Here is a 26,028-nt window from a genome sequence, read left to right as displayed (position 1 = left end):
CAAAAATTTGCATCTCAGGTCTTTCAAGTTGGGGCAAATGCACAACGCGTGGACAATGTCTTCCTTTCTGGCTTTGCACAGGCGGCATTGTGGTTGAAAATTTTTCCTTATCCAAGGTGGTAAGTGAGGAAGTACGGGAATTACACCCAAGCGCAGTTTTAGAAATTTTTCTTTCTTTCTTAGGTTCATGCCAACATTAAGGTATGCCTGTGGTTGCGTTGTTCCATAATCGTTAAGGATTATCCAGCCGTGCGCTTTTTTTGTCTAGGCCTCCTTGTTTCGACTATGGAGATAAGTCTTACTACTTTTTTGGATGTTTTTTTAAACGTCACGTGGTCTGTCGGGCTACCCCACAAATCGGACAGGCCCAGCACTTCAAGAGAGTCAATTAGGTATTTCCTCGCTGGTGATTTTTGGTGCCGGAGAGTCTCTTCCCAGATGTTATAGTTTAGGGAATCTTTGTCGGCATCGCGTATCTTATGCCAGGCAACGACGTATGTGCACCGTCTTTCTATAGTTTGTTTCGTGATGCCAAATTCTAGTCGTATTTGTGCGGAGGAAACGTGTTTTGGCAGGTTAAAGATGAGCCTGTAAGAGTTCGATATAACTATGTCCAAGAGGGTGGCATCTTTCCCTTGAAGGGGTTCGCTCCCGTAGGTGAGTGTTGGTTGCAATTTTGCACGAAGTACTTGGAGGAGCGGATAAAAGGTCAGATCTGGGAGTTTTGTCTTTAAAGATTTTAAGGCAAGGGAAGTTGCCATTCCCTTGCCTCGCAGAGAGTCCAGCTGAGGTTTGAAGGAGATCTTTGAGTCTAATATTACACCCAAGTATTTATAGGTTGTTACATTTTCCATTCGTTCTCCATTTATGTGCCAATTGTTTTCCCTTTTCTTTTTGTAATTTACTGCCATTATTTTAGATTTGTCAAAGTTTATTTGCAGAGCGTTTTTTTTCGAGAAAGAGTAAGTGGTGTTTAGCAGGTGCTGAAGACCTTTGGGCGTCTGGCTGATAAGCACCAGATCGTCTGCATACAGCAGGTTGGATAATGTGGTCTTCCCTAGCTTTGGTGCGTGGCAAGAACTTTTGTCTAGTTCGCCGGGTAGATCGGCTAGGAAGAGATTGAATAGCGTTGGAGCTAGGACACAGCCCTGTTTGAGGCCCTTTGTTGTTTTTATAGGTTTTGAAAGGTGTGTGCCTGCACTAGGAAAACGGGTAGTAGTGGTTCCTCAAGAGGAATTCTGCCGCACTTCAAATATCACTATGTTGTTATCAGTCAAGTAGCGTGTGAATATATTATTGCAAAAATGCTCATTTAGGTTGAGGTGCTATATTGGTTCAAACACCCTACTACTAAAAAGGTGCTAAAATGCAAATTAGAAACAAACTAATATGCTCTAACATGTATACAATTGAACCACTCTTTAAGCACTCACATAGGTAAGTACCAATGACCATTAAGTCATAAATCACATACGCCTAGATAACTCCAATGTCCTTTGTAAAGTCAAAAATTTCACGATAAATGATTACTCTTTCCAGGAAAATAAATATCATTGTCCATTGATAATTCAACTGATGATTTATTCTTGACTTTATCCAGCACAACAACAGCTTAATCCATTAATCATAGATTCAGCCCTCAGCCGAGGAATTATCTAGGCATATGTGATTTAGGACTTAATGGTCATTGGTATTTACCTATGTGAGTGCATAACTTGCATATTTTGTGGTTTTCCTTGCACACATCTTGCAAAGTTTCGCATGGCAATTTTGTGTGGAAAAACTGATGGTTTTGTCTGGTAATTTCATACAAGTTTTAATCCAGATTCAGTTTCAAACTCCAATTTGCGTTTGAGAGGCGATTACCTTTCCTATGAGAGGGATGTAAATAGAGCGTGAGGTTTGGCCAGCTTCCCAAATATTTTTGTGCCTACATATGTCTTGGTTACACAAGAAATGCAATTATGGTTGTAAATTTCACACTTTTTTAGCTCAAATCTTATTATATTTCATAGTGCGTGTGGCAGAGTCAATAATAATTATTACAATTCTGTGACCATATATTGTAATGTAATGTAATAAAATGGGCACTTATAAAGCGCTCTGTTACTCTGAGTAGTGTCCTGGCGCTATGGATTTAGAATGGCAGAAAAAACACGTATGTGGCAGATTACCATAAATGTGGGGTTTGGATGAGACATTGGTGTTCTTTGAAGGTGAGGCCTGTGTCAAGAGGGCATGCAAGTTATTTTACCTTGTCCGAGGGCTGAAGGCACCCATGGTTCATATGGTGCAGCCTGGCTTGGATCTGTGGTTTTTGAAGCTGATGGCGAATAGGACTTCTGTTTTAGTCAGGTTAAGATTTAAGGAAAGAACCTGAGAGCTCTGATTAGTTGATTTGTTTCTTCAAACAATCACATTTTAGCAGGTTGGTGTAGCGAAAGAGTTTCTCTACAGAGAACATTTCTGGAAAAGATCCAAAGTAAGGCTTCTGTCACCCTTTCTAATTGAGATTTCCCCTCAAGTAACAGTCACAGGAGTAAGAATGGCGGAGTACTGCTGGAAATCAGAATGTTCAAGCTTTGTAGGTGTACACCATTGGGTTTTTGTCCACCACAACAACATTGGAAATCTATTCCAAATGTATTAAGGAGCATATGAGCAAAAGAGGTTTGTACTTTTTACAAATGTTTGCTAATCCCCCACCAAACAGAGATGCATCTGCACGAAGCTAGAACTTGGGGCCTAGAGCTTCATCAACCATCGCACCCGAACTACATTGGATGATCAACTGCTCCTTCGAGACCGCCACCTTCCCCGATGACTGGAAACATGCTGAAGTCAACCCCCTCCTGAAGAAACCCTCTGCAGACCGGAAGGACCTCAGGAACTTCGGGCCCATCTCTCTGCTTTCCTTCGTGGCCAAGGTCATCAAAAAGGCTGTCAACACCCAGCTAGAAAACTTAATTGAAGCTAACAACGTCCTGGACATCTCCCAATCCAGATTCCGAAGCAATCATAGCACAGAGACTGCCCTACTCGCCACCAACTATGACATCCGCTCCCTCCTCGCCCATGGCATCCCTCATCCTCCTGGACCTCTCGGCTGCATTCTACACTGTCTCCCACCGTACCCTAGCCACCAGACTCCACGACACCGGCATCCGTGGCAAGGCCCTCAACTAGATCTGCTCTTTCCTCACCGGCAGAACTCAGCGGGTCAGACTCTCTCCCTACCTCTGAGACTGTGGAGTGCCTCAGGGCCCCTCCCTCAGCCCCACCCTCTTCAACGTCTACATGGCCCCCACGCAACATTCGGCAGGAACCACGGGTTGAACATCGTTTCATATGCCGATGACACCCAGCTGATCCTCTTCCTCCCCAACAAACTCAACATCAGCAGACACACCTTCCAAGAAGGGATGAAATCCGTCGCCACCTGGATGAAGAACAGCTGCCTGAAACTCAGCTCAGTAAAGACATAAGTCCTCATCCTTGGCTCCACCCCCTCTGCATGGAAAGACTCCTGGTGGCCCTCCGCCCTCGGAAATCCCCCCACCCCGACGGACCAAGCACAAAACCTCGGCATCATACTAGACTCATCGCTCAAAATGAACCATCAGATCAATGCCACCTCCTCGACCTGCTTCAACACCTTCCGCATGCTTCGAAAGACACTTCAGATGGATTCAAACGGAATCCAGAAAACTGTCACGCACGCACTCACCCGCAGCAAACTGGACTATGGCAACGCTCTCTATGCTGAATCAACAAGAAACTCCTTTGCAAACCCCAGACTGTCCAGAACGCTGCAGCCAGACTGATCCTCTACATCCGCCATCGCAGTCACATCACCCAGCACCTCTGTGATCTCCCATGGCCTCCAGTCGAAAGAAAAATATCTTCAAATTCCTCACTCATGCATATAAGGCCCTTCACAACACCGGACCCGCATAACTGAACAGCTGCCTCTCCTTCTGCGCACCCAAAAGACACTTCCGTTCTCACAGGACACCGTCCCACGTATCAGCAAGACTAGAACAGGAGTAAAGTCCTTCTCCTACCTCACAGCCAAAGCCTGGAACACCCTCACCCTCCACCTCAGTCAATCTCCTACATTGCCCGAGGTCAGGAAGGACCTCAAGACATGGCTTTTTGGGTGACACCAGCACTCAATGGAACCTCCTTCCCTGCTCTCCCCCAGTGCCTTGAGACCCTCACGGGTGAGTAGTTGCGCTTTCCCAACCCTGATTGATTAACTGAATAGAGATATAAGGGCAAATAAGGAAGAGTACCCCATCACTGTGTGGTGATCCCCTCTGAAGTAATCTCCACAATCTGCAGGAATTGGGGTGTCAGAATTCCAGCCAGCACTGAAACATTATGTTATTGTTACATTTGATGTTCCAGTTGTTATTTATATCATAGTTACTATATCAAATAAAGTACCCCCTTCTGTACATTATAAGGATATTGCAGGTCACTGAATGACCACGTAGAGGTCCTAAACAAAGTGCCTTAATTGATCACAGAATTCCGAGGTGACTTGCAATATCCGTCATAATGTTTGCTGCAAGTAGCACTGTCAGGTCCTGTCATGTGTAACACCTCTTTGCCTGTCATGTATTTCTAGCCAAGAACGCTATGCATCATGTGATTTTCAATGTTGAAATCAAAACTACATGTCCCAGAATGCAACCTACTGCAGGCAGAGGATGGTGGAGATTTCACGGCAGGGACATCTTGGTAGCTGTGTTTAGGCGGCCGATAGGAATCGTCAGTGCTGGCCCATTAAGATTTTTTTACATTTGGTTGTTTGTAAATGATAGAGGAGCAATCAAACCAGTTAATCAGCCCTTCTCTCTAAATGTAATCGTTTTTTTGTTGCTTAGACAGACAGGCGCAGCTCATTCCTTCTGACTGCATAAGAGACCCTACATTCTGTGCATTGGGCGCGGCCTCAAGCACTGTCTCTGTAAAGGGACAGCTTGTTTTAGAAACTTCTGCTGCACACCAGCAGTGCCTGAAGTGAATGTCCCTGCGCCCCCTGGGCTCTGTGACGTCAGAACGCACCAGTAAGAAGTAAACAAAGCCCAGTGCAACAAAATGAAATGAAAAAAGAATTTATAAAGCTCTCTAATACCCGGAGGTGTCTAGGTACTAGCCTAAAAAAGAGAAAGTCTGCCAGATGGAGTTGAGGAGAAACCCAAGTCCAGAGTCTAGTCATTAAAAAGCCGTGTTTTAATGCCTTTTTGAAGGACAGCAGATCAGTCTTCATTTTAAGATTTTAAGATTGAGGGGCATGGAGTTCCACAGCCTGGCTCTGCAGGGCCGGTCACAGATTACAGTAACCTACATGATAGTAACATTATCATCTTTACCATAACTAATGATGATCATTTTGTTTTGTTATTATTGTTTCTTATTATTATGGTTATTGTTATTAGCATGATTAGAATATTGGAATGTAGGGAGCGTCATTGAAAGCAATGGAGTGCCCGGGCTTCTAATGGCTGGTAGAAGCCTGAATTGGTTGCTCTAAACAGAGGTTTCACAGAGCCCCACGGGGATCTCAATCCCCTTGGGCTCCCCTCGGCCTTGGTTTTACAAATTAGAACATTCTGCCCTCTAGGAGTGGAATATTCTAATAGCCTCAGAGCCCTCAGTAGCAGGCTCTACAGGCCATTAAATGCCTACCCCCTTGTTAAAGGCCTTTACCTTCAGCTCGGGCCTTTAAAGCTGGAGTGGGCCTTGAATGGCTGGTAGAGCCTGCCACGGCGGGCTCCAAGGCTATATGAGATGTCCTCGCATTACACAGATTTGCTATGAGGAAGTGATGGAGCCCTTTAGACTGGGCCTCAGGGTAGGAGGTGATGGTGTTCTGTAGCGCCTATCATCGTGGGGAGCTGTAAAGTGTACCTCTCTCCGGGAGATGTGGTACAGTAAAGGTCTATCCGTACACTGGAGAGATGCTGCCATGGGGAGCAAATACTCAAATGCTCAGTGCACTATGACCAGTTCAAAGTCTCCATTCCTTCATCAAAAAGAGGATAAAGGCATATGAGGCATATGTGTTGCTTTCATTGTGTGTCTGTGCTTGATAAAGAGGGTGGGTGTGAGGTGTACACAAAGGCATGCTCCTTTTAAACATGTATGTACACCTGACCGAGTGCTTTACTGTTTCCTAAAGAGTCGGCTTGCTTCTCGTTTACACATTGCACCCGTCTTCAGTGGATGAAAGACCGACATCTTTGGAGGTGTTCTCTGATGTGGAAACTGTGGAAACTAAAGGTAGGTTGTATGGTATTTGTCTTCTCCGCTTAATCTCTTGGCCTATTGTCTGCAATTCTTCCTGTTTGCTTCTATCTAGATGTTGTTCTTTTTTGATTCTTGCTGTCAATATTTTCTTTTCTTTTCCTGCCCATGGGTTCTTCCTCATGTCTGTGTCCTTTTCTTCTCGTGTGTCTTTCCATATGTTTCCCTCCCCTGTTCATCTCGTGTCCTTTCACATCTAACCTTGTCCAATCTGATCTCTTCTGTGGTCTCTCTATCGCTGCGCCTGTCAATCCGTTAACCTGCCATGCTTGTCTGTTTCTTTTCCCTACTGCATGCCTCCCCCTAGTATATTCCTTTGTTGCTGACATCTATCCTTTGACCTTTTATCCTTAGCTCTCTTTCTGATACCTTCACCACTCCAAGCCCTCTTTAGGCCATCTTGATTGCGCTCCTATCCATCTTTAGTTCTGTCCTGGATGTCTTGTGTCGTGTCCTGTCCTTACCTGTGTTCTTTTATTTGACTCTGGGTATCTCGTATCCATTTGTTGCACACTTCTGTCCACTCTTCTTCTTGGGTTTTTGTCATCTCTTGCCTACATTTTCTATCATGTCTATGTCCTTCTGATGTCTCTTTTGCTCTCACTATCTGTTGTCTTCCTCATTCTCCTCATCTGTTTGTCTGTTGGCCTGTCATTCCCTCTTCCTCTTGCATTTCTGGTCTTCTGTCATCTCATCCTGTCTACCGTTGCCTACTTTGTCCCCTTTCTAGCTGGCTGGCTTTTGCACTTATTTGCTTTCTCCTACGCTTTGCCTCGTGTTATCGATTGAATTCTGCATTCTCTCACAGCTCTGCATCTTCAGTGGAATTAGACACTCTGGGCTCTAGGAAAGGCAACTGTTTGCTGTATTCTGAATTAAAAAAATAAAAAATAGCAAAGATCCCTTTTTCATTTTTTATCATATTTTGTAACATAGGCTGTCAGCTGCTGGAAAGCCATTGATTTTTCTTTGCTATGGTTTCAAGAAAAGATCTGGCCCTAGTCAGAAAATATACAAATGTGAATTGGAGACAGAGAGAGTGCAATAGAGGTAGAAAAGAGAAGACTCTGGTATCCATGCACACGTAGATTGCCTCTTCACTTGCTCCAAATTAGCCCGGCATTTACAACTCACATAAGGACATTAACGTACTCATTTCCACAGTCCGCCAAAGGTGACCACACTTTCTACCTTCCATATAAGACACTACGGCACACAGTGGCAAATACATAAGAAAAAGAACATTGACGGAGGCAACTACAGAGACTAAAACAGAGGCACACGTGGGACAGAAAGACCAGCGCAATAGGACAATTCCTCAATGCCATCTTGAGATGTTTACAAAGTTACAAGTTGGATCCAAGGTCTCCTTGCAAGGACCAGTCTTCAACACTCCATTAGGGGCCAACATGGATTGACTTCAGGGAACTGGTGACCAGGTCCATAAGGGATTTGAAGGACCTGATATTAAAGAGACACCTTTTAATTATTCCTGATGGTTTAACTGTAATTGAGAGCAGATATCTGGCTGAGAATTTGGCTGTGAATTTGATAGTTAAACATATAATGTTGGAGACATTCTGCATTATTTCACTATTTTCTGCTCCCCAACCGACTCATCATGTCGGTTCAATCAAAGCAGACAATATAGTAATTTTGTGGGGGTAGGGATTGCCTTTATGTCAAGAGAGGAATAGAATAAAGGGGTATGAGAGCAAGTGCCACATTAATGGCGACTGTGCGATAAACCCTGTATGTTTCTCATTCTGAGTGCATTGGGTACAATGCAGGCAGCAGCAACGGGATCCCTTGAGGAAGAATTCAGGAGTCTCCCCAGAAATCTAACTTAGCCTCCATCAGACCTCAGTGATCTCAGCCAGTTGTACCTTCACAACACAGCCATGTGACCATCCTCAATAGGAATTGTCCAGTACAGCATAAAACAAGATCAGTAAATGCCATGTTACAGACAAACATGTTATTTTGGCAGTCGCTTTTGTGAACCCCCGCTTTAAGTGATAGGAGGCTTTGAAATCCAACATCAGCTGCATGGGTGCTGGAGGACAGTTATGATTAAATGAACATAAAAACAATTAGTTAAATTGTACTGGCCTGAGTCACAAAGGTAAGTTACACTTTTGATTACATTTAAACTTTGTAGTTAGTTTACTACTTTCGGTGTTCACAAACTCCAAGTGTAAATTTACTACTAAAGTGTAAGTTACATATGTCCACCCCTAGAGTAAAGCAATCGACTTACTCTTGTGTGGGCAGGTAATGTCCCTCCCTAAACCTCTCCCTGACCCCTAAACCCTCCTAACTGCTCCCTAATCCCACCCTCTTCAAGATTAAGCCTGCCCCTTTTCCTGCCCACTCCCCTGTGTCCCTCCCACATCGACTACTAAAATCTATTCTTACGTGTTTGGAGACTCTGTATAAGGGGCGAAGAGCTCCACACACATGTATAGGCAAGGCACAGTTTGAGACTCAGCCCATAAAGTTTTACCTTCACTAGAGTCGATGCGCGGATTTTCAGCCAATATATAGCAAAGAGAAAATGTCCAGTCTATATCGAATATGTATGATGTAAAAACATACTATGTCATAAAAGTCCCAATAGAGTAAATCACAAATTACTCTTATTTGACCTTTCTGAGTCTCTGCCAGAGTCTTTATCAAACCTAACTGCTTCACATTAGCTAACGTTTCTTTCCTATTCGCACCAAACACATTAAATGAACAGTCTGGTATTGGAAAAATCCCTAACCTTAATTGACATTTTTCCTTCTTATTTATTTATTTTCCGTGTATATTCTCTTCCTTTATATTACTTATTGTCCCTTCTTTCTCCGCCACTCTTTTGTCTTCTGCACATTTCAGAGTAAATAAGCCAAAGAGGATTTGCCAGTATTTGTGTCCAGTGATTTTACAATGATTGGAAGCTTTTCCGGCAGGTGCAGGACAGTAAAATACTATATTGAAACATGACATTGACAGAAGAGCACTTAGACCGCTCTAAGATTAGAAAATAATGAAGTATTCAAGATCATACCATTCCTGGGAGAGTCCCAGCACACTCTTTCCTGAGTACACCAGCACCACACATGCATCAAGTACTACATATTGCAAGGGAAACAGCCTTTAGAACAAGGTTTTTACATCGTTCTGCCTTTACCACGCATATTTTTGCGCGCATGTTTTTACAGCGAATATGTATTTAAAACGCATGCCAATACCACGCATTTTAGGTAAGTTGAGGGGTCTCCCCCCACAAATACATTGTTTTTAAATCTAAAAACAATGCGTGGTATTGGCATGCGTTTTAAATACATATTCCCAGTAAAAACATGCACGTCAAAGGCAAGCAAAGTAATTGCATGCGTTGTACCGTCGTACAACCATATTGCAAGGTCTTAGAGTTTTTACGTTGAGCTAACCCATACAGATCCTAGCTAATCTCTCTTCTATTAATTTTGAAAATCAACAAAATGTGTTAGGTTGAAAACCAACATTTATTTTGGTGTATACAGTTAAGCTATGAGTCTGAAAACTGAAAGTTGAACATTTTACCTTTTTTTTCGGGAGGGGGTGGGTTTATGGATACCTCCCACTCAGTTATTCCACTTAATCTAAACTATGTCCTAATTATAGGTCAAACCTCCTCACCTAGCTCATGCGGATAAATCCCTAAGTAATAGGAGATATACTAGTCTAAATCCTTCTCTGCTCTCCATGCTCTTAAACCCTTAACCTATTCCCTAAAGATATGTTATTTTCCCAAATCTTATTAACCGTATGGCTACCCAAACACGGGTCTCCCAGCGCTGACGGAAATTATGAGAGAGAGATAGTGTGCTAACTAAATGAACAAGTGAGTCTTTACTTGCTTTCTGGAGCTGGACTGATTACTGTTGGCTCTTAAGTGGGTGGGTAGGGAGTTCCAGAGCCTGGATACCAAGCAAGCGAAAGACTGCCCTCCACTTCTGACCCTTTTGATTCTTTGAATGGCAGGAGGAGGCGGTTGTTTGCCCTTGTTACAATTAAATGGTTTAAAATGTGTTTTATCTTGTGTGCAATTCAAATTATATTCTTCTCCTTACTGGCAGTGAAGGCTGCAACATTTTGAATAATCTGCAGTGTCTTTATAACATACGCAGAGCTACCTATGTAGAGTGAATTTGCCATAGTCTAGTCGCGGGACTATGAGGCCTTGTACCACTGTTCTTAAGGGTTCCGCTGGAAGCCATTTGAGCGTCTTCTTCAATGCTCTTAGCAGACCAAAACATGACCCTGTCACTTTCTTGGTCCGGGAGGCCATAGTGAGGTATTTATCGAGAAGAACTCTCAGGCTTTTAACTTCTGTTCTGGGGGACGGGCGGTCACCTCGGCATGAAGGCCATCTAAGGTGGTCCCAGAGAGATGGTTTGTTCCCAACCTCCATAACCTCCGTCTTATTGCTGTTTAGTTTAAGGCAACTTGTAGCCATCCAATAATTAACTTGTTACAGACAGGTGGACAAGTCCTCTGCAGTTTGACTACTATTTGGTGCCGGAGAGATGACAATCTGGGTGCCATCAGCGTATGACACCCTGGTGAAACCAAATAAGCAGATAATGTTAGCTAAGGGTCATTGCTTTACCATCCTGAAATGGCTTAGGAAGATCATCTGGATGCTACCAGGGGACACCTAGAAAACAGTGGTCCATGCCCTCATCACCTCTCGGCTGGACTATGGAAATGTCCTTTATCTGGGTCCCAACAAGGCAGTAACCCGAAGACTACAGTTGGTACAGAACTCTGCAGCATGACTACTTTGCAGGGTTCCAAAAGTCACCACAATCTTTGGCTACCTCCGTGACTTACCTTGGCTCAGGGTAGAGAGCCGTATTAAGTTTAAACCTTACTGAGCTATATGTTTAAGATCAAAATGGGAACGGCACCACAGTATCTGCAATCTCTCGTCCATCCCTATGCCCCCTTCTAAGGTCTGCTACTCATGAAAACTTCACAGTACCCAGGTTCAAACTCTCCAGGATGGGGGGAAGATCTTTTTCATACCTAGGTCCGTCACTGTGGAACACCCTTCCTCCCGCCATTCGCAAAGAGACCATCTACACACGTTTCCGCAGATCCCTCAAGACCTGGTTATTTAACCAGTAACTCCATCTACTGTTGCCTTTTCTTACACCTAGTCCGCCCGGCGCCGGGAAACCCTTTTTGGGTAGCTGTTGCGCCTTACAAATTAAAAAAATAAAATAAAATACTTGTATGTTAAAAGCCCTGAGGCATACCGCACTTGAGCTGATGAACCTCCGACAAATAGGAGCCTTGCATGACCTGAAAGCGCCTGTTGTTAAGGAAAGAGGTCAGACATTTTAGTGCTTTTCCTATTATCCCAAGCACCTCCAACCTACTTCAGAGGATGAGGTGGGACATAGTGTTGAAAGTTGCGCTCAAATTAAAAAGAATGACATCCGTGGCTAGTAAAAGAGCTGTCTCGGTACTATAGGCAGGTATGAAAATGGTCTGTGTCTGATACAAAAGGTTTTGGGCCTCCAGAAATGGGTCTAGGTACTTATTCAACCCATTCTACAGCACTAACCCTTGGGCTATGACTAACCCAAACCTTCATCCTATTTCTGACCCCATGTGCTACCCTTACCCTAAACCTTATCCAAACTCAAGGTTGAATCCCAACCTTTCCCTTACCGAACTGCAAACACTTGCCTCTACGAAATACTTAAAGACACTTTTGCTGTTAATATGCTAAGCTAACTGTAAGTAACATTAACCATTTTTCCCTTTACTAAATTGGGTCAGTAAACATTCAAAATACCCCTATCTGTTAGCCTCTCCTTGTTATTTTACCAGTGTTTTCCATCTTTTTTCAAAATGTATTTTATTTCTTCAAACTATTTGCATCCAAAGTTTTTATTTTTCAAACTTTAACTCTCTGACTTTTAGTCTATCCCGCAATTTTTTCGAAACTTTTGAACACCAGTAAAAAAAGATTACTGCAATAGATTGTGAGAGATATTCAAGTAATTTGCTGTCACTTATTTTCAGAAAAATTATGCGTAATTGTGCAAAAATGTGACTCTGTCAATTAATGCTATATTTAAAGGTGAAATGCATCCTTGAATAAATTTGTGACTCAAGGACACATTTCTTGCTAAAAAAAACAAAAAACGAAAGAACAAATGCTGTGACCAGCTACTCTCATTTTGGTTTTTCATATTTTAATTTTTCCAAGAGCTGCGGCTTATTTACACAATGAGGTGTAGTTGCGATATTTTAGGATTTTGCACAAAAAGTGTAACCTGAAAATAGGCAAATAATGCAGGTGTATATTCATGGTATTAAACCATTCCACCAACCAGGGATAGACATTTACAATGAAGCACAACGAAGCAGAAGGTGAACACCAGCCAATAGTGACCCTCTGCCACTCTAGTATCTTCCACTAGAGCTCCCAACATTGCAATGTGCTAGTAATAATTTAAAAAACTACATTTCGTTTTGCATTGCAAACAAGTAATGGAGTCTACATGCACTTTGTAACAGAAACCACTCAACTGAATTACTCCACACATTCACACATTCACTCCTGTTAACTCCACCGCACTAATGCACACATCGAATCCATGCTAATTAATATAATAAATACATAAGACAACCTGATAGAAGCTGGTAAGATTTCTAAGTGGATTAGTGCATTTGTGGCACAGATCTAAGGGAGAACTGAAGGTCTATTTCTTGATCGATGGTTGGATGGACTAAGCATTAGAACTGTGTGAGGATTACAGAATAACATGAAATAACTAATAGTATTGTCTGTTATGTACAGTTGTAAGAAGCTGCAAGACTGTGGAAGCAATCAATATATTATTATATAGTAATAATAATAGTAAAAAAATATATACAATAGTATTATTAATTTTATCATCATTGATATTATTTCTATTATTACTATTGATAGACTTATTTTAAGTGCTCGTTCACCAGGGGCACATAAAGAGCATTTAGTCCTATGTAGTCTTTAGAAAGGCTGTCTAAATTCATCTTCGCACTATGGAGCTGTACAAATACTAAAACTGTAAGAAGGAATTAGCAGAAAAGTTTTGTTTTAACAACTTTTCTAAAGGCTAAGTAGAACTGAATGCTCTTTATGTTTGGAAGGAGATTATTTCAGACTTGAGGCCCAACCAGATGGAATGCTGGCCACTTGTCCAAGAAGGTTTAACATGACAAATCACAAACAAACGCTGGGACCCTAGACTTCTTATTGGATTATAGCAGTGCTCAAGCAGAGGAGATCTTTCTTCATCATTGAAAACTGTGCATGAATTAGGGTGTTATGAAGAGAGTTCTTTGCTTATCTGGAAGCCAATGCAACTGGACTCTGGTCTGAGACACATGAACTCATTTTCATAGGTTGCATACTAGCCAAACTGTGAAGTTCTGGATCTTCTGACATTGGTCAATGAAGGATTTTAGAAATAGAGGCTATTGCAATAATCAACCCTTAAGACCAACTGAGTATGCAGATTACAAGGCAAAAACGAAAGAATTTTTCTTAAGAGAAGCCGAACATGAAAACATGTCAAGGAGACATAATTTAAACTGAAATTTGAAAGAAAGGTCTTGATCAAGAAGAACTCAAAAGGTTTTCTCTTTCATGGCCTGGTGAACGTCCAAAGGTAGGCAAAACAGTGTTTTGCCCATTTACAATGGTGTTGCAGACCAACAAGATCTCAGTCTAAATTAGCTTTGAGTTTACAGAGGTTTCACAACATCCATCTTTGAGCTCCATATAAGCAGGTAGTCAGCTTGGCAGTTGAACTGGGTGCCCGATGATGAACTCAATACAAATGAGGGAGAAGGGGCGTTTATAGGTCCAGCATACAGGCCCCAATAAATACAATGTAGCACCGAAGGAGTATGCAGTTCCTCTAGGGTGGGGAAAGAAGAGAAGAAGGCTAGGTTGGTCAGCACCCTTACTCAGTAATGGAGTGTGGGTGTCTCCCAATTTGGGTAGTGGAGCCCTCACACACCCATTTGGGTGTCATGCTTCATCATAGGGCTTGCTTCTCTTCAGGCCGTTGCTGCAATGCCTGACGGGCACCCTATGAGGGGCTCTTTGTCGGAGATCTTTTTCCCAAGCTGTATAGTTGAGGTGAGTGTGAGGGACCTAGTGGTGTAGATGTGAGGTGATGTGAAGAGAAATAAAATGAGGCAAGGTGGTGTTCCAAAATGAATTTTAATCTACAAGCCCACTCGTCTCAATTAAAACCAGAGTAGGGATACCGTTGATATTAATGGTCGGAGGTGTCTATATGTGTGTAGAAATAGTCAAACACATATAGACACCTCCAACCATTATAATCGGCGGTATCCCTATACTGGGGACCAACCGAGCCCCCTTCTCTTCTTTCCCCACCCTACAGGAACTGCATACTCCTTCGGTGCTGCCTGATGATGAAGTCATACAATCAGCTGAATAATGCCATGATATGAAATCACAAGACAAGCAAAGCTATAATTAGTGGGGCTAAAGGGCACACACAAATTTTAAACAGCATCGTAGAGAGAGCAAGCGTGAGAGAGAGAGAGCGAGAGGAACCTTGTGGGACTCCACAAAAGACAGACAGATAGATGATGAGGTCGAAGAGACACTTATTATTGTTGTTATTGTTATCAGTCATATATTATTATTCTTTTTATTAGTAGCAGTAGTAGTATCCGCATTTTAGTATCAATTGGGGGGATTGGGGTTTTAATCTGTCAGAGTAAAGGACTCCATCGGTCCATCGCTCTGACGGAGTACCAACCTGCCACATTTTGGGATCTCCGCCCAACCAGAGAACATCTCCAGCATTGGCAGGGCAGGAACTGCAGTCACAGTGGTTCCTGTCGATGCATTGTAAGTTCATCAACATAACGGAGCTGCACAGCAGACTTGCAATGTTTTTGTGTTTTCTCCGAAACAAAAACCCAATCTGGGATCTTGGTTTGGAAAATTAGACCCCCCCCCCCTCACTATGGGAGTTTTCTCCCATGGCAAGTGGGGCATTTTGCAGCTTTCCGTGCCCCTTAATGCCAGCTTTTACCTAGCAGTGATGGACACTGGAAGCAGACCATGTGTTTGCCCACTCTAAATGAAGTGGGCAGACACATAGCCAAACCTCCGACCGGCCTTACTCTGTCGGGCAGTTGAAGGTTTATGTCAGTGGTGGAGCCAGAGTAGTTTCCACCGTCGGCATGAAAAATGTCCGCCTGACTCCAAATGAGGTGGGTGGACCTTCAGTTTGGCGCAGGGGGAACTCTGTCGCCGTTGCAACTGAGAACTCTCTCCGCCAAACTCTAAATCGTGCCCTATGTTATGTCAAGTTATGTCATGACACCTATTGATATGTTGTGTTTTACTATGTTGAATTACTGTATCATGTAGTGTTCATTATGTTGTGTTATCATATGTCCCTTCATATTAATTTATTGCCATTTTTGTAGCACACATTCTGGCTTGATTATGGGCTGGTAGCTCAATCTTTAGTCACTTTCCAAGAGGTTTAGTCGTTTCCATCTCACACCGGGGTCTGATTTGGCCAATTCCCTGCTGTTATTCATAGATCTATGGATATATGAATTTGCTTTAAATGAACATGTATATGCGAATCCTTTTTTAGAGGTGTGCATCTGTACAAATGCATCTGCAGTTATATATGTATATATTGGTATACAGACGTGTGTGTGTGTGTGTGTGTGTGTGCACCTCCATGGGTATTTTACAATGTGTGTACTTTTCTGTAGGTTTGCATAAGTAGGAGGTTGTTTCTATCTGTTGTCTATCTAGATGTACATCTGGACACAGATAAAGCTAATAATGTATCATTTTCTAGATGTCTGGTGCTTACCTGTCCCTTGAAATCATTAACAATTGACCTTGATGTATGATTCCATTTTGTGGTTGTTCCAGTCACCCGATATCTGTCAAGGTTCTTCTAATGCATTTTGCCATTCCTGTGTGATGTCCTTAAGATTTTTCTTCCTCATGATTTCAGCGTTTTGTTAAAGTTTCACCATTTTGCGTATCTTGATGTCTAATGTCTGATGTGATTCACAATTTCCATGTTATCTTTTGGTTCTTTCATGATAACTTTCACCATTTCATTGATATCTTTCAGAAGACTTTATGTCCTTCAGCCCTTCTCTGATGGGTTTTCACGTTTTTCTTTATGTCTGATGTATTTGACCATTTGCTTTATCACTTTATATTTTGGTTAATGTTCCCATTTGATCACTGCAGCTAACAGCAGGGCGTCAGCAAGGACCATCTGGTTGAGACAGCAGTTACTTATGGTGATGCTACAAGTCCTGTGTGCAGACAGCAACCATCTGTCTTTGGTGTAAGTTGATCAGACATGATTAGCCCTGTAGTTGCTACATAGGCGGTATTCCATTTCAGTGTCTCATTTTCTATTAAGTCTGCAAAATGACAGAGGGGTAACTATTTGTGAGTTGACCATGCTCCAAAAGGGGCAGTTCAGGTGGATGGATAAGCTATGTCTCTTCTAAAGAGGAACGCGAGTGTCCAAGCGCCATTGTAATCGGGTTGGGTGTCTCCTGCAAGGTGAACCTTAACTCCAGATTGCACAGGGAGCTCTGAGCCACATCTGGCCATAGAACGTAGACAGCACAGATTAAGTAAATGCTTCAATCAATCGGAACCACTGCTAGCTTCTGAGAGTGGAGGTTGTGTTTATGGGTAAGGTATCTGCATGTGAAGATCACTTTCCTTACCAGGAGAGTTATTTTTGTGTGGGCCTTTGCCTACGCTGTTGAAGATATGAGAAGCCTGGTATCACTAAACCTTTCTGTCTGCATAACACACAAGTGAGGGGCATATGTGAAGCACATCCTAGCAGGGAAGCAAAGCAGAATGTGGCACAAACCAAGTTCTGAAACAATAATGAAGCACTTCCTTTGAAATACTTGACTGTCATCCTCCCTAGGGTCTGTTCAGCCCCCTACAGAAACCCATCCCTTTAAGCCCTATAAGAGGGAGGAGAGTCAAAGCTCACCAAGGATCTAAGTCCATCAGCATGTCTTTTGACTGGGGGCTCTATGGAGGGATTGCCTATAAAGTTTGAAGGCTTGCTGTCTGTTCTTGATCTCTCTCTACAGTCATCACCATTAAGGTAAAGGCAGTGGCATAGAATTCAGCCATGCTCCATGGGTGGTGCAAAGGGGTCTCACTCACCCACGCCCTGCCAGGGTACCGAATACTGGCAGCAGGTCAGACCTCAACAATATTTCAAACTGCTGCCCCAAGATACTGACAGCAGCCCCAGCCCCATTGTCATTAAAACTTGTGTTTTTAGTTAGAAGTAGCACTCTTAGGCCTGTTCATGGCATGGGTAATTTACCTATCAGTGTTTTAAATATGGAGGCCTTGTACATTTTCTTTAAAGCTCTCATAGAGGGGATTGACCTGTTTTTTGCATCCAGTAATTGGGTTACCTCTTTGTAGGATTATCTCTAGGGATAAAGACAGCACTTTTTCATACCTTCACAGTCTTTGCTCTCTATTGGGATGACTATCCTCTATGGTAGAGTATCACCTTGTCTTATTCTTTCTGTCATTGGTATCCAGTTGGATCTCCTTCTAGGAAGAGTGTGAGGCCTTTCTAAACTCATCCTGTATTTCTCATGCTTGGCATTATCTGTAAGCATGGGCACCGTCAACCCTATCTTTAGCAACTACAGCAGGGGTTCTTGATGTGCCTCTTCTGTCTGCAGCTCTGCAGACAAAGAATCATAAATAACGTGAAAGGGTGGCTGGGTGAGTTAAAGGATGGATGGCTGGATGGGTAAAAATATGGATGAATAAAAGAATGTATGAATTAGTGAAAGGGAGGGTGGACAGATGGATGAAAGGGTGGGCAGATGTATAACCAAAGGAATGAATGGATGAATGAAAGGGAGGGCAGACAGAAGGATGAAAAAGTGAAGGATGGATAGATGAATGAAACAATGGATTGATGAAGTGAAAGGGTGGATTCAAGAATGGAATGAAACAGTGGGTGGATGGATGAGAAAAATGTTAGACGGATTGAGTAAAAGGATGGATGGATGAATGAAAGGATGGAGCTGAGCGTCATGAAGCCACAACTCTAGCAGCTACAGCAGAGGTGGAGTTTCTGATGGGTCTCTTCTGTCTGCAACTTGGCAGACAAAGGTGAATGTGTGAGTGAAAGGATGGATGGATAGATGTGTGAGTGAAAAGGTGACTGGATAGTTGTGTAAAAGGAAAATGGATGAGTAGATGGATGGATGAATGTATGAGTGAAAGGTTGGATGCAAGGATGGATGAGTTAAAGAATGGATGGATGAGTGAAAGGGAGGGTGGATGAATGGAAGGATGGATAGGTGAGTGAAAAGGTGGCTATTAGATGAGTGAGTGAAATGATGGATGGCTGAGTGAAAGAGAGGGTGGATGGATAGATAATGAGAGGATGGATGAGTGAGTGAAAGGATGGATGGCTGAGTGATAAAGATGGTGGGTGGGATGAGTGAAAGGGAAAATGGACATACGGATGGAGTGAAAGGGTAGACTGATGGATGAGTGGATGAGTGGATGGATGGATGAGTGAAATAATGCATGGATGAGTGAAAGGGAGGGTGGGTGAATATATGGTTGACAGGATGGATGGATGAGTGGATGGATGAGTAAAAGAACGGATGGATGAGTGAAAGGGAAAGGAGAATGGATGGACAGATGTTTGAAAGTGTGGGTGGATGAACAAGAGGATGGATGGGTGAGTGAATGAACGGATGGATGAGTGAAAGGATGGATAAGTGAAAGAATGAATGGATGAGTGAAAGAATAGACGGGTGAAAGGGAGTGTGGATGGATATATTGATAAAAGGGTGGATGGATGGATTGGATGGATGAATGAATGAAAGAATGGATGAGTAAAGGAAGGGTGAATGGACGAAAGAGGGGATGGATGGATGACTGGAAGAACGGATGGATGAGTGAAAGGGAGGGAGAATGGATGGATGCGTGAAAGTGTGGATGGATGAGTGAGTGAGTGGATGGATGGATGGATGGGTGAGTGAAAGGGTAAATGGATGGATGTGTGGAAAAATAGAAAGGATGAGTGAAAGGATTGATGAATGAGTGAAAGGATGGATAGATGAATGACTGACAGGATGGATGGATGAGTGAAAAGGTGATGAGAGATGGATGACTGAAAAGATAGATAGAGAGAAAGATGGATGGATAGGTTTGATGGATAGGTTTGGAGATCGATGAATAGGTTTGGATGTGGATGGGTGGACTGACAGAATGATGAAAGATTGAATGTTAGATGAAAGAATGAATGGATGACAGAATGTAAAGGTGAAAATGTGAATATCAGAAAGTGGAATGAAAGATGAAAGGATGAATGGATAGATGCATGGATGAAAGGTATCGAGAACTATTCTGGTGGAGGGTTGTGATGACTTGCTTTGTGCCCAAGGTGTCAAAAGAGCTTTGGTTTGAAGGGGGGGGGGTTCTTTTAATTTGTTGACAACTCCCTTGTCCATAAGGCAAACTCCAGCTAAATGTCCTTGGCTATTCTCAAGTGCAATTAACTGGAATAGTAATATTTGATTCATCACCCATAGTCTGTCCTAGTCTGTTGCAAATAAGAGTAATGTGCCTCAAAATTTGTTTATTTAAGAGAGTTGACTCCATGACATAAGGAAGGATCGAAAATGTATCTATGTATGACTTTGTCCTAAGGCAATAGAATAAGGTAGGAAGATGGTCAATCCATGTGACTACTGGGATCTGTAGAATCCAGACTCTCACATTGTTCATGCCAGCTACAAAGAAAGTTCAGAAAATAATTGGACTGATACTATATAATATATGACAGGTAAACTTTCCTGAATTTGTTTGTTCACTTTGCATACATTTTAGAAAGCAAGAAGAGATATATCTGTCACTGGGACCCGATTGGTTTCTACTATTTGTACAGAGTCATCTGCACCCGACCACTGTGGAGCTTGGCATGAGACTACTGGTGCACTTCTTGCATCACCCACCTCTGCTGGACAAGTTCAAGAATGTGGTGAAATCTGGATCCTGGCTTAGGAACAGCACTGCTGGTGTGGAAATCCTCATGGGTAAGTTGTGAAAACAGAAAGCTAGAAGGAGGTGAGGTTTAAAGGCACTGGACATTGAAACCTCACATCATCATGGTGTTACAGTAGGGAAAATGCTGTAGCATCAATAGTCTGTCAGCTGAAAACCTAGAAGAAATATAGGAGTTATTGGGAGGGACATGTGGCTGGACACATGATTTGTAATGGGAAAGCAAGGATTCTAGAACGAAAACTGGTCATGGGTTTGTATATCCTAAAGTGAATGGAAGAGAGCGATGATCAGAGTGGGTGATTGTCCAAGTGTCCAGAAATTCTCATGTATCCTGCTAAGAGTACATTTAGAAAGAAAACAAATTGTGCAAAATGTATAACTTTAATGAAACTATTAATATGACATGAAGTCATTTCTCTACAGTCTCGAGTATCTTTTCTTCCCAAAGGTCTTACGTGAGCAAAAAAAGTAATGTGAGATTCAGAGGAGACTGGTTTGAGGAGAAAATGTCTAGTTCAGGGAGAAAATGACTCTCTGTGAAAAATGTTGCACATAAGCCAGTCTCCAGCTGGCAAATAAATGCCATGCAATATTTAACAATATCTAAAATGAGAAAAATTGCACTTGTTTTGCCTTACATGGAATTTGGGAACTATACAATATTATGACAGCATCCAGAAATGTCACAAAGGCCTAGATAAGAGAACAAGTCCTGGAATAGAATGAGGCTCAGGGACTGGAATTCTTACATAAATATGATAAATGGGAAAAGGATATATTTCAAACCTCAGGTCTTCTGACAGGAACCCTATGATAGCAGTCCACAGGATTTCAAATCCTAGATGGTATTGCGGAAGAAGAAGGTCTTATGAGGAGAATGGGGCATGAACGGAATATTCAAATTCAGAATACTCAAATGTAAAATAGGATGATTGGGTTCCTGGGAGATAAATATGATGCATAGTTGTTTAGTTGAATGAAATGACAAACTCTGTTGAATTTAGCTTTTACCCAACCACTAAAATCTTAGCCAATATCTTGCAGTGAATCCTTATAGTTTAATAGATTTAATTTGAACCATTTCTCAGTCACCCCTGAAAAAGGAAAGGCAAACAATGTTTGCTCTGTTTGAATTGTATTACTTGGTCGATCTCGTATCAAAAGTTTATAATATTTTCAGTACCCATTAATGCCATGCCTCTATAAGAACTCATCCAAGCTACCCTTAAAATCATTGATTAAAATTGAAAATACCACTGCTTGAGGAAGTGTTACTCTTCACAGTGTATAGACTAATTTAAAACGAAGACAGTCCAAACCACATGGTGTTTATTATTGTGTGTTTCAACTGGTTCCCTCCCAACAAACTATAGGTAGTATTTGTTTTCCTTTCGATGGTAATGAAATTATCACAACACATGTAAGTTATATTTTCTCTAAGGAAAATAATGGCAGTTAAATCCCATAAAATCTTCCCTCTTCAATCCTATCATTAATATGGAACCTTCTTCCAACATTTTCCAATTCATTACCAACAGTTTTTGTACATTGCGCCCAAAACATTGAAAACTGCATGTGATCTCTATTGAGCTTCATTTAGAGGTAAAATTGCGTCTCTTCGTAGTTCAAAGCTTGCATTTGTACTTCCTGCTTTGTGAGCTTTCACATTGACATTGTTCAGTTATGATGGGTTTTAGATCTGTGATCGCTCTTTTTTCTCACACTTGGCCTGTGAATAGTTGAGACCCAAAAGCATCACCTGCAGTTCCCCATGGTAACTGGCAAGTGCCTCTGGCCGGCCACTGTCTGAAGAATGTCTTGATCCAGTAGTGCACCATTTCTCATTATTACCACTGTAGTCTGCTATATACGTTTGTAATATTTAAGCTCTTGGTATGCTGACCTCTGCAACATGCTTATTTTATACTAAAAATAAGTGAAAATAAATATGAAAATTTAAACAGGGTTGTCACTAACTAATAGTAAGCAAGAGTTTGAAATAAGATCCTCAGATTTGTTTGAAAGTTTAGTATAGGTACTTGGGTAGAAGATAAGTATTGGGAATGTGAGGAGAAAAGAAAGGAAAATAAAATCGACATGCTTCCCTGTTCAAATGGTAGAGTTTGGTGCTTTTGTTGATTTGTTGATGTCTCTTCCCTAGAAAATTGAAATGATCTTTGTACAACTGATTTCTCAAACGATCAGCAATAATTCCACTGTAGTCCAGATGGCATAGCATTTTTACTTCGTCTTACATTTATATTTCTTGATTTTGTGTATCACATGCAAATGTAGGCAATATGGTGGAGTAATCTCAGTTGCATTGCCTCACAGGTATATTTGCAGTTCACTTCAAGTTTCTACCTGATCCTTAAGTCTTGATTGCATCTGTTGATGCCTACTCAAAAAGACATCTTTCTTCTGGGGATTTTAATTTCTTTAGCAATAGTTTCCATCCAGAGGTGGTTGAACATTTCTGTGTTAGTTGGCATTTTAAGCCAGTTATTTGGTGCCAGTCGGATTTCAGGGCAGTTAGACAATCTTTGTAACAAGTATTGCTTGTGTCCTTGTAAGAATAGATTCTACCACGAGCTCAGTAAATTGTCAAGTGCTCCCTTTTTAGGTTTTGAATTTAGGGGGGAAGCAATGTAGAACCATCAAGGGTTATGCCCTTATTTAAAGTTTGGTGGGTATCCCGCTGTCCCTCCAGTGGCAGAGGCCATAACTTCCATCACACTGGCAGTTGACTACTCGCCATATTTAGAGATGTCTGCCTGCAGGATGCGATCTTGGTGTCTTCCGAGGAGATGCCACCATGGCAGTTCCTTTGAAAGCATTGTAGCTTTACTGAGATGCTGACATGTTTCATGCAGCCACTCAGCAACATTTTTTTCTTCAGAGGAAGGAGTTTGTTTTTGCTAAAACAAGACGCTTCTGGCCTCGACAACATGAGAGTTGTATCCCTGTCTGCCAAACTTTTAAAAAGCCCCATAATTTTAGAAAGTCATATGGGGTAGAAAGTCTAGGTTGGGTAGCAGATGTATCTCTAACAAGCAATATAGTGTCCAAGCACTGCTATTCTTGCATTTCTAGTTAATCAATTGATGGATACGGTACAATATGGTGCAATAACTGAACATGCAATGTGTGTTTAAGTGCTCTTACCACCACAGTTCAATGCTTGTTTCAGTTTTCAGCTGTTGAAATTCATGCAGCTTTATCGGCTGCTAGTTAATTTGCGTTGCTTAACTAACACTGGCAGAGTCAGCCAGAGGTCCCTGAAGCAGTCATGGTTAGGGAAAAACAGGGATATGAGTAGCACTCATCCACGTACCTGGCAGGGCACTCCAGAAATTATTTGTGGCACTTAGGCCTCTATAGACACCATGCTCTATAAAAAGTACCATGCATAATGAGGATGCAACATCAACCTCATGAACCTGACATGATATGGAGTTGCTGAAGTAATATCTATGTAGATGACTCAGTTGTTGAAGAAAGAGGTATGCAGCGATGCATCTACAAGCAGACCTGTGTCACATGGGCACCGAATTTCTGAAGGAGGAGTGTAATGATGACGTGACAACTGGCACATGTGAATCACACAGACATTAGGTTACTGTAGCAAGAGTGGTGCAACAACGGTGCAATGACTGGCACACGTGCATCACATGGACATGGAGTCACACTCTATTTTCACAATGCAACAGCATGAATGAAGAACAAAGGCTCTCAAAATGCACTGGTATAAATCACATATTAGTTTGCATGGTCGTGGTAAGCTTAGGCTCTCCAACCTCTTAGCAGCAATGTTCTGTAATGCTTAATTTATGTTGAACAAGATTACAACACCAAACCTGGACAGGTGTGTACTAGTTGCTAACGTATGGACCCTTCCTGATCATTAGGTTAAGTGACAAAAAGGTCTGTCTTGATAACAACTGACATGCATTTGGCAAAATAAGTAAAGGTAACACCTCACAGATGCACCAAATAGCCAGAATTCTCTGTCACTTCCTTGATAGAAGTCCAGATTCTTGTAACATTTAATCTAATCATCATCCAAAGATGAGGAACTGTCCTTCATCCAATGAAGAGGAAATGTCTGTACTTTAGCAACAAGTGTGCACCAGTTCAACATTTGGGTTTATAATTCTGAGGTAAACCAGGGTAACCCCTACAGCATCTCCCTTGGTCTCTGACCTTACAAGATACTGTGCACTGAACAATGCAGGACCTTTACACGCAGGACTTCCTTGTCACAGTCAAAAGCAACAAAGCATTTTCCTCAGTCTCAGTAGTATGATCGTTCCACCTCAATGGGAAGCATCCAAGATTTCTGCCTCTGGCTCACCTTCCTCTGCACAGATCTACAGAGCTCCTTAAATAAATGGATAATCCTGGATAAGTCAATTGGGTCAATTTATATTCAACAAAGTGATGGTTGGCTTGAACTCAGGTGACCACTCATATTCCAAGTTAGTCTCATACCTTTGGAGGAACCAACCATGAGAAAATACATTTTTCCATTTAGGTGTGCCACATCTTCATGGCAGGTAGTCACAGGAGAGTTCTCACAGTCAGGTGTGTTTCGATCTCTCAGACTATATTCTGGCCAATCAGATGCTTTGCTCTGGTTTTCTTTCTCCAGTAGAACATAACCCAAGTTGCAGTGACCGGGTGGGTAGCTCATCACATTGTATAATGTGTAGTAGTCATGTCCATACCTTTTCCTGCTTTCATTGTTCAGATGTTAATCTTGTTTGGCTAAAGACTGACTGGTGAAACTGCCTCAGTCCTGGTCTCTTGAGCAATAACGAACCCACCCTGGTTCTTTCACAAGGATGCAAAGTCAACCCAGAAAGTTGCACTTTGATTTATAAAGAATTCCACAGGTGTGGAGTATTCAGAAATGCAGTGTGTGTTGGTAGGATATAGGAGAAAAAGCAGAGACAGCAGCCTGACTACCAACAAACCCTATGGAGCAACCTACAACCTTAAGAACCACACACATCATTGTGGATCCCCAGACCAGGGGTACCCCACCTCTGATGAATCAAGACACTGTCTTGCATACTCCATTCAAAAGAGTGAGTCCAATAATGGCATGGATTTACCAAGTAGAGCCAGTGGGCAGTCTCCCCACTGGGGTTTAAGTAAAAAGGCCTGTATACAACTAGGACAATACTTAGCTGCCTCCAGTTGTTAGTAGTGTCATGGCCATGTCATTGGAGTGGTAGGTACCCTTGTTAAAAGAAGTACCACTTTGGGTGTACCTCTGTCACTTGGCAGAGCCTGAACAAATAAGCAAAATCACATCAAGCATTTGTCTGATGACTTGTGGCACTGGACTCCTACTCAAGAAGATTTACTCAGTCTGCCAAAAGAGTAGAGGGTTGTCACATGCAAACAGTTCCAGGGACTTACAGTTCTATTCAGATAAACAGACATCTACACAGAATGTTGTCCCGAGCATTCTCATGTGGCTTGGAAATAAGGGTTTATTATGGCGTTTTTTTGCTTTGTCCACAACTTTCCTCCATCAACCAAACCCAATGCTGATG

General features: G+C 42.1%; 1 protein-coding gene across 2 annotated transcripts in view; it reads left to right on the top strand.

Moving 5' to 3' along the window:
* The window catches only part of WDFY4 (WDFY family member 4), an 821,140-nt gene that overhangs the window by 420,207 nt on the left and 374,905 nt on the right, over positions 1-26,028 (top strand). For both annotated transcript variants that reach the window (XM_085608765.1, XM_085608766.1), the window contains 3 exons: positions 6,191-6,291; positions 16,622-16,721; positions 20,288-20,493. In XM_085608765.1, the coding sequence (XP_085464891.1) occupies positions 6,191-6,291; positions 16,622-16,721; positions 20,288-20,493 (407 nt within the window). The remainder of the gene's footprint in view (positions 1-6,190; positions 6,292-16,621; positions 16,722-20,287; positions 20,494-26,028) is intronic.

This window comes from Triturus cristatus, chromosome 1_2 (genome assembly GCF_964204655.1).
Source record: "Triturus cristatus chromosome 1_2, aTriCri1.1, whole genome shotgun sequence".
In the NCBI taxonomy this organism is placed as follows: Eukaryota; Metazoa; Chordata; class Amphibia; order Caudata; family Salamandridae; genus Triturus; species Triturus cristatus.
This window is presented reverse-complemented; position numbering and strand designations above follow the sequence as displayed.